This window comes from Trematomus bernacchii, unplaced genomic scaffold (genome assembly GCF_902827165.1).
Source record: "Trematomus bernacchii unplaced genomic scaffold, fTreBer1.1, whole genome shotgun sequence".
In the NCBI taxonomy this organism is placed as follows: domain Eukaryota; kingdom Metazoa; phylum Chordata; class Actinopteri; order Perciformes; family Nototheniidae; genus Trematomus; species Trematomus bernacchii.
Window position 1 is genome coordinate 4,727,186 of NW_022988098.1, and position 14,490 is coordinate 4,741,675.

At 43.1% G+C, this 14,490-nt stretch overlaps 1 protein-coding gene across 3 annotated transcripts in view; it reads right to left on the minus strand.

Moving 5' to 3' along the window:
* Positions 1-1,116: 1,116 nt before the first annotated feature.
* LOC117475451 (FERM domain-containing protein 4B-like) overlaps positions 1,117-14,490 on the minus strand; it is a 55,576-nt gene continuing 42,202 nt past the window's right edge. The window contains exons 14-24 of one of the 3 annotated variants that reach the window (XM_034121663.1): positions 12,778-12,913; positions 12,539-12,672; positions 12,313-12,429; positions 10,230-10,458; positions 9,902-9,958; positions 9,662-9,791; positions 7,708-7,872; positions 5,912-6,681; positions 5,018-5,156; positions 2,919-3,071; positions 1,117-2,133 (exon numbers count right to left, since the gene is read on the minus strand). In XM_034121663.1, the coding sequence (XP_033977554.1) occupies positions 2,966-3,071; positions 5,018-5,156; positions 5,912-6,681; positions 7,708-7,872; positions 9,662-9,791; positions 9,902-9,958; positions 10,230-10,458; positions 12,313-12,429; positions 12,539-12,672; positions 12,778-12,913 (1,983 nt within the window). In that variant the 3' untranslated portion in view covers positions 1,117-2,133; positions 2,919-2,965. The remainder of the gene's footprint in view (positions 2,134-2,918; positions 3,072-5,017; positions 5,157-5,911; positions 6,682-7,707; positions 7,873-9,661; positions 9,792-9,901; positions 9,959-10,229; positions 10,459-12,312; positions 12,430-12,538; positions 12,673-12,777; positions 12,914-14,490) is intronic. The other 2 variants (XM_034121661.1, XM_034121662.1) reach the window with 2 other exon arrangements.

Genomic DNA, 14,490 nt, shown 5'->3' on the forward strand with positions numbered 1-14,490 from the left:
CTTCCGTTAAACCTCCTGTTGTCTTCGGGTCAAATCGACTGATTTACTACTTTCATCAATCATAACTTTTTTGTTTTACATTCGATTGCATTAAGGCTTTATGATATCCTTCACAGTAGACATTTGAACATATACAATTGTTGATCACCACTTTCATTGAATTTTGGATGATTTAGTCAACTTTGTAACACCCATGGTGTTCCCGGTCAAAAATGACCGCCATAAAGAAAAGGAATTAGTAACCATCCGGATCAGATCAAACACACAGACACATACTCTAGATGTGTTCCCCCCCTTATGTGCCCAATCCCCCCATGTGAATCACACCTGGCACACAAACACACAGAACAATTTGATACATTTCCCGCTCTTATGTGCCCATCCCCCCACATGGATCACACCTGGCACACACAATACATGTTCAGTGTCTATTCTTTGTATATTTACTGCAGTTTTTCATGATTACGTATACCAGTAGTCTGATACAATATTTACAGTTTGAAAGGGTGTTAAATGAAATTTGGTGATATGGTTTTTGTGTTAATGTAATAGCAGTTAAAACAGGACCGGTCAAATTTGACCGCGAACACCAAAGTAAGGGGGGAAACGAAGACAATAGGAGGGTTAAATGACCATTTGTTTGATCAGATACTCCTCATGAGTTTCCTTCGATACCTAAAGAAATCTAATGCCTGCACGTCAAATTAAGTATCCAACATCAGAAACAAATGTCCTGATGATTTGAGGTAAATCTTATAATTTTTGACAAAAGTAAAACTATGTCAAAACATCAAACTCTCACAAAGATTGTGCAGTATTACACAAGTCTCCTTTATTCAGGCCTGTGCTTAGTAACACGTGCATTTTCACTAAAACCACACATGATAAAACGAATGGCGCGCCTTTGCAAGCGTAATGCTTTTTATGCAGAAGTGTAAACAAATGCACAAGTTGTGAGTTTGTAAACAGATGCTTTCATATAGTTTTACTTAACCCGGATCCCCTATTCTTCGTTTATGAGAAAACCCTTTTTTTTTTGTCTCTGAAAAACAAATGGTAACCTTGCGGGGGAAGTATATATTTTATAAATATGAGTGAAAACAGACTAAACTGATCTAAATGCTGATTTTTTTTATTCAAACAAATGCAATTGTACAAATGACTAAGAACCAGCTTAACAACCATTGTTTTCACTATATATTACATGCTTTTCAAATACATAAAAATGCTCTAAAAAAAGACGGAACCAGTGTATTTACAAAACCAACATTTACATACGGCTTCATTCTCTTGAGAGAAATTAGAAGCACCAGTCCATGATTTCCAGCATGGATGAAAATAACCATGTTCAAATAAAAAAAGTCTTTCTGCAGTGACTGATCAGATGTGGCAGTGATATTTAAGTGTGGGTAATACTCAGAATGGTGACAAGTATTTGGCTCATTTGTATTGTAAGTACTGACAGTGAGAATACTTTGTAAATGACAAACACAGAGTATGGTGGGTGTTAGTAACAAGCTACAATACAACTGGCTCTGCAGAGTGTTCCAGGAAGTAGCCATCACCTTTTGACTCATTCATAACGAGTTCAATCCTTCATTTTTTTTGGATAATGTCCTTATCGCTCCTTGTCCGATCCTTCATGGTTACAGTGTTCATACATGTGTGTGGCGGAGGGTTGTTCGCAGCGGCTCAGTAATCCTCGCTTTGTAAAGTCCACTTTCCCTTCGTCTCCACCACACAGTCCACAGCAGGTCCTGGTACAGTTTCAGTGCATCATCATCACCACAAGCACTCCCAATCCAGACACGAAGACGCTCCCGTGGGCTTTTTTTGTTCGGTACGATCACAGCGTTGTGGGTCAGTTTGGCAACAGATTCCTTTACTCTCACGAAAGTTAAGTTCCTTCATTCTTTGGATCCTCGCGTACAGAGAAAAACAGGTAAGTGCAGTCTAAGGCACAATGACAGCTTGTCAAGGTGAATGAATTCAAACAGCGCGATGATGACAGACGGCGACTACACTATTGTTCCCGGTTTTGAATCTTCGTGCCATTGTATCTTGTCGTCCGGCTCTGGGTTCGTGTGCATTTGGTCACTGACGTGCGGGTGTTGGTTGACATCTATGTAGGATCTGGAAGAAACAGACAAGATGGAACCCATTAGACAGATGGAAAAGTGAATGAAGATTGTGATTGGTTAAGAATGGATTGACCCTGGGGCTGTCAACATTGTCCTATTTTATTTGAGCTTTTAAGTGCCAAGATTAAGAAACTAGAGCTGCAACAAATTGTTTCAACTATCAAAAAATCTGCCTTTTATTTTAAGGGTTAATCGATTGATCAATTGTTCAATAAAATGTCAGAAAATTGTGAAAAATGCTCATCTCAAAGTCCAAGAAATGTAAAAGAATGTCTTGTTTTTTCAATTCGATACCCAAGTATATTCACTTTACTGTGATACAAAACTGAGACAAGCAAGACATCTTTGTAACCGAGATATTTTCTGCCATTTTAGTGGAAGATTTAAGGACTAATCAAACCGAAATAGTTGTTGATTATGTTCTGTCTACAGGACACTAAACTAAGAGAAATAAGACGCACTCTGGTTTGTGTCAGGCGTGTTGTTATCAATCTCAGTTTCAGACAGATGTCAAACCCAGGGTCAATCATTCTCACCGTACAGCACAGCAGATGCACGCAGGCATTGAACACAAGCATAGCCTTTGAATTTCAGGGGTCACATGTTCCTCCTCTGCCACACAAGTGCTCTCCCACCACCACAAAACACCCAGGGAAACACAGCAAACAAAATCTGAAATGTGAGATGATTTCTGTTAGTCCCTGCCACACTGCCACAGATATCCAAAAACACATCACCGTCACCATGAGGGGGAGTTTTTACACTCTCGTCTCTCACCCTTTCTGCTGTGCTGGGACTGATAATGGGAGGGGACAGGGGGGGGTTTATTTCTCTTGTTTGGTAGCATAGGAAACATCACCACGCCACTCTAAAGGCCGTGCAGGGAACGCCATCCTACCACGGCTCCGCCTCTCAAACTCTGGGGGACATCTGCGCATGAGAGGGGGCAAAGGTCAAGGGTGAGCGGTGTAATGAAACTTTTTGGAACACAAGGCGAAACACTGGAGAACTCGAACTGATGTCCGACACTGAAGAATCATTGGAAGTTGTGGCCAGAACATTGAGAAAGACATTAGCAGCAAAGAAGTGATACAGCTCCAACCAATTGTGAAAAAGCTCTCTCACCCAGTCCCGAGTATTTAGCTAGTTCTAAGAGAATAATCAACATTTGATAACCAGTCAAAGCAGGCTCTGTTCCCAGCAGGGAGTGATGGGAGCTATCCACCTGATAAGATGGACGCCAAGATGTCCTCACTGCTCTCTGACACTGTTTGTCCTGGTATTATCTGAAGAACAGACTGTTTTATGAATGTTTTGGGCAAGCCGACTCAACTATCTGGGTCATAACTGTACACAGCTCTGGGAAAACAGCTTCCCACTGATATCAGGACAGTGGAGATACTACATATCTTCCATTGCAAACTGAAGAGCCACTTGTTTCGCTTTACCTTGGCAAGAGCAGCACCTAAGAGATGAACTTGTGCAGCAGTACAGAACAACCTTGTTTGAAGTGAATATTTCAGGACTGTTGTTCTTGTCCTTATTTTGAATCTTATGGTTTATTTGCACTTATCGTAGGGCTGTGCAATTAATCGTATTTTAATCTCGATTACGATTTTGGCTTGCAACGATTACGAAAACAACGTAAGCGAAATAAAACAGTTATTATATTTATAAAAAAAAAAAAAAAATGTAATTATTATTATTTAAAACAATTTTTTTTATTGGTTTTTCAGTTGAATTATACTTAAAGTTCAGGGTAATCAACTGTTAAAAACATACTGTTCACATTTTTGTTTTCAAAGTAAATGGATAATCGTTTTTAATAATCTTGATATCAATTATTGACCAAAATAATCGTGATTAGGATTTTTGCCATCATCGCACAGCCCTAACTTATCGTATTGTACATCTCTTTGGATAAAGGCGTCAGCTAATTTAAATGATAGTTAAAGAATGACAAAGCTCCTAGGCGGTTTGCCAGCATGAGGCAGGGGAGTGAGAGGAAAGGCAATGGCTAAGATGACTAGGATACAATGTGTGGGCCGAGAGGAAGGCAAACTATGTTGAGAGAAATGTGACAACTGTGTGACAACAAAAGCCGGCTGGAAGAGGAAGTAAGGCAGGCATGTTTTTTTATAAAGAAGCCATGCAGTTACCTTATCATACATGACAATGAGCGATCAGTCAAACACACTTCAAAACACGGACAAGCAAGACTATGGAGTCACGTTGCAGACAAAGGGGACGACGCGCAGGCTGCGGGCGTTTTCGTCTACTTACTATGAACTACCTTTAGCAAAGGACACCTTACTGAGCCTGTGCCCTCTGGAGGAGTTTGGTCGTGAAGGGCTGGAGGAAAGCTGCCTCTCCCGACACCCGGGGGAGTAGGAGCAGGAGGAAGAGGAGGGATAGGAGGAAGAGGGCGGGGAGGAGGAAGCTGAGGAGGAAGAGCTAGCAGGGAAAAGGGCACAGCGCCTCTGGCCTTCGGGGCTGAGCCAGGAGCCTTTTAAAAGCTGGGAGGCGCCATATCTATAAGAAAGCAGGGCCGGTGGACAGTTAGGGAGGAGAAGACGTCTTAAGCTCCGAGGAACTGAGTGCACAGATCTGATAATCCTCAGATGAACCCTGCTTGTAACCACATGGTCGTTTTTTTTCAAATTTTCCAAACTTAAACTGAAGAAATGGTCACATTGGCTACACATCAGAGCACAGTATTGTTGTTAAAAACCCATAAAGCAGCTTATTTTGTTCTGTAAACAGCCATTCTGGGTAATGAACAGTAGTGTTAGCTGTGGGGATCAGGAGGATCAGAGAGTGGCTTATTGGATAAGACGCTGAGTTAAAGCCAAGTTGTGTTTTTTCTTCTTTCTCACCTGCTGTGGGCGGAGTGGCTGTAGGGCGCTGTGCTGTACGAGTAGGACTGCGGTGCGTGCGCGGGCATGTCGTATTCTGACATCGCACTACCAACACTCATGTGACCGTGCCAGTTTCCACTCAAGGACGCTGAGGACACTGGAGACAAAAATGGTACAAGTCAGCATCTGACCTTCATGTGGAAACGGGGTCGACAGCACAATGCAGGAGACTAGAGATTCCCTGAAGACCTTTTTGTGATTGTTTCCGTTTTGATTTGTCTCGTTATAGCAGCTGTTATATCAGGCTCCAGACTAACGTTTTAACACAACATTTGTCAGTATAGACCGTCGAAAAATAGAAATGTTATCATTTTAATTTGTTATTGCCATCTATTAATAGTTATATGTAAAGATAGACATAGGAATCATAAGGAAATACATGATTGTATACTTTACGCTTTAAGAGGAAGTACAAAAGTTTAACAGGGCATAGTTCCCTCTCTAATATCGATTTGATATAGATATTTTATACAAACAACAATTTACAAGATAACATTTCAACACATTAAGAACAATTGACAATTAACCAGATTTTAAGCTTGAACAAATCATCTCAACAACCTAAGTTAACTAGCTTGAATCCTGCAGTTGTTTTTAACACATAATTGTCCACAATGCAGCGTGATCAAATAATAAAATAAGGGTGAGTTGGTGGCCGTGTCAATACTTAGTATATTGAATAAAGTATCTCAAAAGTAAATGTTGGTGGTTTCTTGAGCTGCTCAGCAACTACAAAGCACTAATTCTAATCTACCATTTGTTTTGTTTTTACTCAACATCATCCAATAATGTATATCTGATGTATCGGGTGATCCCAGCTGGAATCCATAACACACGGCGCAGTGATCTCACCTGAGGAGTAGGCGATGTTCCTGTGGTTGTGGCTCTGGGCTGAAGGCATGGTCTGATAGCCCAGGCTGTGCTGCGAGCCTCTGTCGTAGTCGTAGTTTCCGTACGCAGGCTGTTGTTGTTGTTGTTGTTGTTGTGCGTTGCGTTGGTACCAGCCTCTCAAATGTTCTGCCACGATGGCTTTCTGGAAGTTCTTGACGGGCTGCTCGTTGCCGCGGGGGACCTGGCGATTCCTGGGCGGGCGCAAAGTGGCGTACGGGTTCTGCGACATGCCGTCCATCTCGTCGTGCCCGTAGTGACCGTGCACTTCGTGGCTGTGATAAGTTGGCTGTGTTGGGTGGTACGAAGGATTGACGGTGTAGTGTCCCTCCATCTCGTTGTCGTACATGTACACTCCGTTAGCGTAAGGCTCTGGTTCTGGGTAGCTGGGGTAACCCGTCACATAGTAGGCCGTGGTGGTGGGTCTGGCTCGCGGTTGGTTGGCATGGCGATTGTCGGGCTGAGCCAGGTTGGGCATGCTACCCGTGTTGGCGTACATGTCTTTTCTGTGGCGGCCGCGAGCTCTGCGCCTGTTCGTGTGGTTGCCGGGGACGCTGTACTCCACGCTGGACTGGCTGGTGTAGGAGGAGCCGTCGTCGAGGACCTCGGTGCTGTTGCTGCGTCGGGCGGGGGTGAAGCTGAAGGTCGGCACGGGGGGCTCGGCCTCCGTCAGCTGAGACTGGGACTCCAGGCTGCCACTGCGCTGGCGGAAATGTTGTGGAACGTCCTCCGATCTGTAATAAAAAACACCAGTTAAAAACATTTACTTAAAGAGGCCTTTTTAACTTCTGTAACATAATGACATCACTACTTAACATTTGCACTTCTAAGATAAGATAAGATAAGATGGACCTTTATTAATCCCTATGGGGAAATTCAGTAGTTCAGTAAGGATGAAAAACACGATTCACACAGATGAGAGAAATAAAATGATATACAGTAACTTTAAAATAAGATATAGGTATATAACATATATACACATTTAGGTCATATATACATATTAGATATATTGACATGTATGTGTGAAAACAGTGTGTATTTTATGTCCAGTACTTGTGACCCATTGTTGAGCAGCCTAATGGCTACAGGCACAAAGGATTGTCTATTGGCTAACACTCCAACAGACATTACGTAATAGGCTAAGGGGCGGGACATCTCTAAGCGGTTGACCAGTCACTACACAGCCGACCAGTCATTACACAGCAGACCAGTCACTACACAGCCGACCAGTCACTACACAGCAGACCAGTCACTACACAGCCGACCAGTCACTACACAGCAGACCAGTCACTACACAGCAGACCAGTCACTACACAGCCGAACAGTCACTACACAGCCGACCAGTCACTACACAGCCGACCAGTCACTACACAGCCGACCAGTCACTACACAGCCGACCAGTCACTACACAGCCGACCAGTCACTACACAGCCGACCAGTCACTACAACAGCCGACCAGTCACTACACAGCCGACCAGTCACTACACAGCCGACCAGTCACTACACAGCCGACCAGTCACTACACAGCCGACCAGTCACTACACAGCCGACCAGTCACTACACAGCCGACCAGTCACTACACAGCCGACAGCCGACCAGTCACTACACAGCCGACCAGTCACTACACAGCCGACCAGCTAACCAATCAAGTGTTTTCCTGTTCATCCTTTAAACTGCACACAAATGCACAACCAGGATGATTTGTAATTTGCACCAAAAGAGTGAAAAAAGTAACAACACAGAGTGAATGAGGGCTGTACCTGAGCTGGCTGCTGCTGTAGGCGTTGCGGGTGAGGAGGGGGGTGGGGGGCATGCTGCGGGCGTCACGCGGCTGTCTGGAAGCCGGTTTGAACAGGCTGCTGTGGCTCGATAAGGCATCGCGGTGACCGTAGTGGACTGATTCCTGGACCTGGCCGTAATTTAATCTGAAACACAGATAAGAAGGAATTATTTCAGGGCATTCTGCTGTCAAAACTGAAGGGGAAAAAAACACCCAGGGTTTGCTTGGATGCATTTAAGTGATCACTTACACCTGGATGGCTGCCGTTACATAGTCCACTGATCTTTCCTTTTATGCACCAGCAAGCATTATTACTGTATACAATGGGAATAAATCTCTGAGGCTATAAATGTTTTAATACGAGGGAAGGAATGATCTATTATTCAAGTCTTTATATTGAGTAGAAAATGTGCAAATGCAGGTTCAAAACGTCATGATTTCATTGCAATAACTATTAAAAAACATATTTGAAGCCGAGAGCAACACACATATAATTGAGTAAACAGTCGTGAAGTGGCTGCCGTTTAAACTCCAGGTCCACTTTCCTGTTTCCCTTTTCCCTTTTGTTGTCTGCTCCCTCACAGGCAGCGACATGTTCTTTCCCATCTATTTTTAAAGCGGGTGCATTGGGCTGATAAGCGGCAGATTGTTGGAGAGGCAGGAGAAGGAGGGAGGAGGTGACTGGCAGGAATGTAACTCTGGATCTGGATGTCTACAGGTCTGAACTAGCTTCATCTACAAAAACAACTGTCAGACACGTTGGAGATTCAACGTATTAAAGGGGACCTATTATGCAAAATGCACTTTTTGAAGTGTTTTATACATAAGTATGTGTCCCCGGTGTGTCGGGGAACTCACAAGGCGTCAGAAAAGAAAACCCTCTCTCCTTTCCTCCGTACCCACATCTCTAAAAACGGAGCTGATCCAGAATTGCTGAAACGGAGGGATATGAGGCTAGAATGGGTGATCTTTTGGTATTTTGAGCAAATCACTTCATAGACATGTTTTTTATATATTTGTATATATCTGAGACCTTTGCTATTGCCTTAACCCTTAGATGCATAAGTGGGTCTTTTTTGACCCGGTGAGGTGGTTTTCTTGAAGTATCTTTGTAATTACATTTTTGTATCATTTCATATTCCAGCTATTCCTCAAAAAACATGTTTTGGATATCATGACATTCAAATTTTAAATTTACATTTGATACATTTTATGAAATTGTAGTTTTTGTATTACTACCCCAAGCTTCCATAAGTGGGTCAAAAATGACCCGCATGCATTTTCTATGGAATCCTCTGGGAACCTTTGATTCTTATCACCTGTGGCTGTCAGGAATACATTCACTGTAGACCACACAGACTACATCACAAGTGACACCTCTCAGGAAGATTATTTTACACAGCAAGATCTGATACCTGTCAGTATAATAATACATTATATTTTTATAGGGCTTTTCAAGGACTCAAAATCGCTTTACAATATAAGGAAAGGTTAGGGTGGGGGGTATAGGACTATCAAACTTGATCAACCGGCATGGATTGATGGGGGGTGGGCTATGATGAGAGGAGAAGAGATGAGTTTTGAAAAGGGACTGGAATACTGTGAGGGTCTCAGAATAGTGGAAATCTTTGCATCAATATGTTCAAAACGTTTTTTTTCAAAATGTCAAAAAAAATTCAAAAATTCTAAATAGTTACAAATTAAATATAAAATATTTCTAGTGTGAACCAAAATATAATACTAAATATTATACAAGTGATTTTACTTAACCAAAATGACAAAAATGGCATAAAAACACATAATATTCTAATACGGGTCCTTTTTGACCCACTTGTGGAACTGTGTAGGGTGCAGTCACTCATGCATCTAAGGGTTAAAATAGCATGATAGGTGACCTTTAATATATTTCACGGGTGTCAGAGGTATCTGTGTACCTGCTGTCTGGTTGCTGGTCAGAGAGCCTTCTGTCGTTGTTGTAGTGGATGTCCAGCGTGTCTGCGTGGTGCGGTCTCGGGGAATACTGAACCGATCTGGAGCGCTGCCTCTGGGAACTGAGCTCATCATCTGGGGGATAAAAAGTGATTGCTTGGTTAAAATGGATATGAAATGCAGTGGGTAGGGGGGAGGGTGGGAGTGAGTGAACACATGCACACTGGCTATGGCTCAGCACTCACCATCATCCAGAGTGAGGCTGTCCGATAGAGAGCTGAGGTCTGAAGGGTTCACGTCGTCTGGTAACACAAGAGAGAAAAGGGATTATTACTTATTCCACATAACGAGAGTAGTTAGTATTAAACAGACGATTACTTAATACATTCAGAATAATACAACCTGGTCAATAAAATATATGTAATGGAAAAAATCACTATGACAATTTGAATAACGGTCCTATCTTTGACAATAGATGAGAAAAAAGGATAAAGAGTAAAAAAACAGTCCTCAGAGAATCTTTGAAAACCAAAACATAGATTAGATTTGTTCCCTCTGCTGTTGTTAACGTACCTGCTATGATCAGAGAGGCCCTCTGGGTGGGTTTCCTCCCCTTCCTGACCCGGTAGGCGTTGATCTCCTTCTCGATCTCCTCCAGCTTCCTCATGGCGTCCAGGCAGTTGCTTCTTCTCTTTTTCTTCACCGTCTTCCCGAGCTCGCCCTCGTTGGACAGCTTGATGGCTGCTTCCACGATCTTCTGCTGCAGGGCGAACCTGCTCTCCAAATTCCTCAGATGTGGGTCCTGCGGGGAGAAACACACAACAAACATACGGTGAGATGGGGAATTTCCCGAAATATGAAAACAGACCCTGTCAACGGTAGCAAACAGACTTCCAACATCTCCATTTTCAATGTGTTGACATATTCTTGTTCATATTCCTTTCACCAAATGACAGATGGAAACCAGCTACACCTCACAACATGTTTCATGCAAACATTAGTTCATCTAAGCCTCAAATTAAAAAGGTAATATCTTAAGCCTTATTTCAACAACAGGGTATATGCAGGAATCCTGAAGTCAAATGTAACGGCCCATCCACACAGCAGCGTTAAAAAAATCTTCCAACGCTTCTGCCCATTCACTTTGAATGGGGTGACGTCACTTTGCCTCACTTTTCGCCGAACTGCATTGTGGGAAGCAGAGCGGAGATTTTCAGGATTCAAAAGTTGAGCAATGTTCAACTTTTGAAGCTGAGGTGGAAGCGTCAGCCAATCAAATCCCGTTTATGCAAATCTGACAGTTCAAGCGCTAGCCAATCAAACCGCGTGTATGCTGGGAGAGACATACCGCAGGTCATTTCCTCATATTCCAAAAAATGGAGGAGAAATTAGCGGTAGGGAATCACCCGGTGCTTTATGACCAGTCCCTATTTACCTACCGGGATACAAACCGGAGGAGCCAGGCATGGAGGGAGGTGGCAGAGACAGTGGTAGGTTTTCGCCTGTTTGGGGAGTTTATATCCAGTTTACTTCGGGCTTTTTTGCTTCGTATGTCGGGGGCGGGAGATTCATGTGATTGGTTGTTGGTGCCTTGCTCGCAAAAAATCCCCAAGCTTCAGATACGCCCACCTCCAAGATTTTTTTAACGCTGCTGTGTGGACGCTCCGTAAGACCTTTTAAGACCCTTTAAGACCTTTTAAGACCCTTTCCATACATGTTAAGACCTCATCGCCGCTTTGAGTTTTAACCGGTTACATTGTCGACACACTTTACCTCACATTTACTATATACAGTATTGATTGCCCTTCCTCCTTATCTTCCAACCATTTGGACGCAAACTTGCATTTCCCCATAACGATGTTGTTTAACAACCGGCGTAAACGGACCTTTGCGCGCTATCAAGCAGTGAGCGTGCAATGTCCTGTTCAGATGACGTCAAATCCAACGGGATGCCATAAATAAACTACAAAGAATCACACTACACACCTACGCAATGATTACATTCAGGCACACTGTAGAATACCTCTTTGGACAATTTATATACTTATTGAAAAGCTACACAATGTAATACCTTGGAAAATGCCGTTTAATACTTTTTAATAGCCTTAATTTTCGCTAAATTGATTTATCAACTTTTAATACTTTTTAAGACCCCGCGGACACCCTGAGCAAGTCACATGATCTCTAGGTAAACCAACACTGTGGGTGTTTCTCAATCGCGAGTAAAGCTGCTTCCGAGCCACTATTTCAAGCATACTACGTCATCGAGTGCCGCCGAAGTACTGTTCCAATCTCCAGTATACTTGGAAATCTACCGAGTCCGGCGTACTCCGTTTGGAGAAATATCGAGTGTGCACATGAGTAGACTTCGCGGCCTTAAAATCCCCACAATGCTTTGCGCACGGACCAATTTCCCCAAATCTGTGGCGGAAGATGTAAGGCGGGGCCTCTCATATGATGCACACCTGCACACTTGCTAGCCTGTTCCACGCTTTGTTTTCCGAATGGCAGGAAGTATTCTTGCCTCGCTTCTGAAGCAAGATGCTCGGCAGACATGTGCTACCAAGCAAGCGTACTCGCGATTGAGAAACACCCTGTGTTTCCACAAAGAGTGACTTTATATAACAGTGATACATCACAACGAAACAACACCAACCTCATCGTAGGGGAAAAGGTCATCAAGCTTGAACTCTGTCCCGACGCGGCGTCGTACGGGAGGAGCCTTCTCGCCTGTTGCCAAGGGATACTCTTTGGGCAACTTGCCTGTTAACTCCTGCAGATTAGAAACAATATTCAACAGTCAGCTGAGTTGATATTTTCGGGAGGTGCTGTAATGTTTGTTGTGGGTATATGTGTATAATAATAATAAGAGAGACACTCACTGCTTCTCTCAAGCAGATCTTCTTCAGTTCCTCAAGTTTCTGTTTCAGCGTGTCTTGGAGGTTCTTCGCTTTATTTTTCAAATCGACAACCTTGTCTTTCTTCTGTTCATCTGTGACTTCAGAGTCAGCAGAACCTGGAACAAGCAACCGTCTCATTAACTAGAAATTATAGCAATCAATCATCACTCATCATTATTATCCTGATGATGTAACAGACGCCATTAGCAGGTTCTGCTTACCGGCTGAGATGAGGCTCCCGTTGCTGGCCATAATGAGCTGGTTCTCTAAGCTGGAGAGTTTGATGATCCGCGGGGCGCAGATCTCCGTGAGGTCCATGGCGATGTCTCCTGAACTCCGGGTTGTGGTCATCTGTGACTGTAGGGGAAGAGGAGGGACAGTTAGCAGGAGGGAAGAGGGATGTGGAGCAGCAGCAGCAGCAGCGAGGGAGGGATTGGGAGTACTTCATTTTAATGATAGTACGCTGCAAAAAGCGGGCTGCTCCATTTGCATGCTGGGTACTCAAAGCCCGTTGCTCTCTCATCAATCAGTGTGGGCTCTATTCCTGGATGACACACCATCTGCCTTCGAGAGACACAGTGGCTGAATAACCTCATTTGACTGCGGCAGCACACTCATCCATCTCCAGCAGGGAGAGCACATCACACAGCGCTCATACTGTATAATAGCCCCGCTGCTCAGCAAATATGCATCATAAACACAAACACATGGACCACCAGCATCTTCAGCCAGCTCTTAACACTCGGACAGGGATCTAGGCTGTGGACAAACTGTGGGCTTTATTATGTATTATTAATGGTCGGGCTTTTAAAAAATAGTATGTTGTTTCTTTAGAGAATTGTATTTTGCTTTGAGCCTTATATGATTTCTCTTAGGCTACATACAAGGCGTAATAATAGGGGATGAACAATTGATTGGAATTCTATTAAAATTGCAGATATAGATTAGTGCAATATCCAAATCGAGAAGCCGCAGTATTAATAAAGAAAAGAGATATATAACAAAACGACAACAATGTCAAACCAAAAGTATATTAACTAAATAAATCACACTATGATTTTTCAATGAAAATTGTAATTTTTAAGCAATAATGTGATCATGAATCACATATTAAAAAAACAATATTAAAGGTAGGGTAGGTAAGAATGGAGAAACCAGCTCGAGTGCGCTAGAATTTGAAAGTACGCAGCCGAAAAAAATCTGCCTCTTCCTTCAGACTTCCCTCCTCCAACACACACGAACGCGCACATGACCAATGAGGGCACGAGATAAGTTTGTGCACAGATGGAAGGCTGACAGGCAGGTAGGCCATCCAGTTACTTTAGCCGGGCCGGCTCAGATGATTGGTCGTGCTTTTTACAGCGCCACGGCTTCCACAGATGACATTTTATTATGTATTTATTGTCAAAGCATTTAATGTATTCATTGCTATCGGGATGTTAAGAGCATTCCATGGAATATAACAAAAAGTGTTTCTGAAGTGAATTACCTACCCCACCTTTAACAACAATAGGCACACCAAGTTCAACTATATTATTCTCCCTGTTCTATTAGCATAGTGATCAAAGTATTTATTACTCAGAGGAGTTAGAAGCTCTCAACTTAATCTACCAATCATTTCATCTACCAACCACAAGCTCAATAAATAACAGTGATTCTATTCACGTTAAACCAATGAAGCAACAGTTTCCAACATAACCCTTAGTAACACAGGATCTATTTACATTAAACTGGTGGCCTGTCACTTCCCATCATCACGCTGTTGACACAAGTCACAAGCATAGGACCCGGATCAGGCAGTAGATCACATGATGAACAGTCACCAGCACACCACGCTGCCACACTTTCACAATAACCTCATGAGCTTCAATCAGTCCATATTCACACTGAGAGAATGAGGTGATGAGTGTGTTTCAATCGGTGTGAAAAACAGG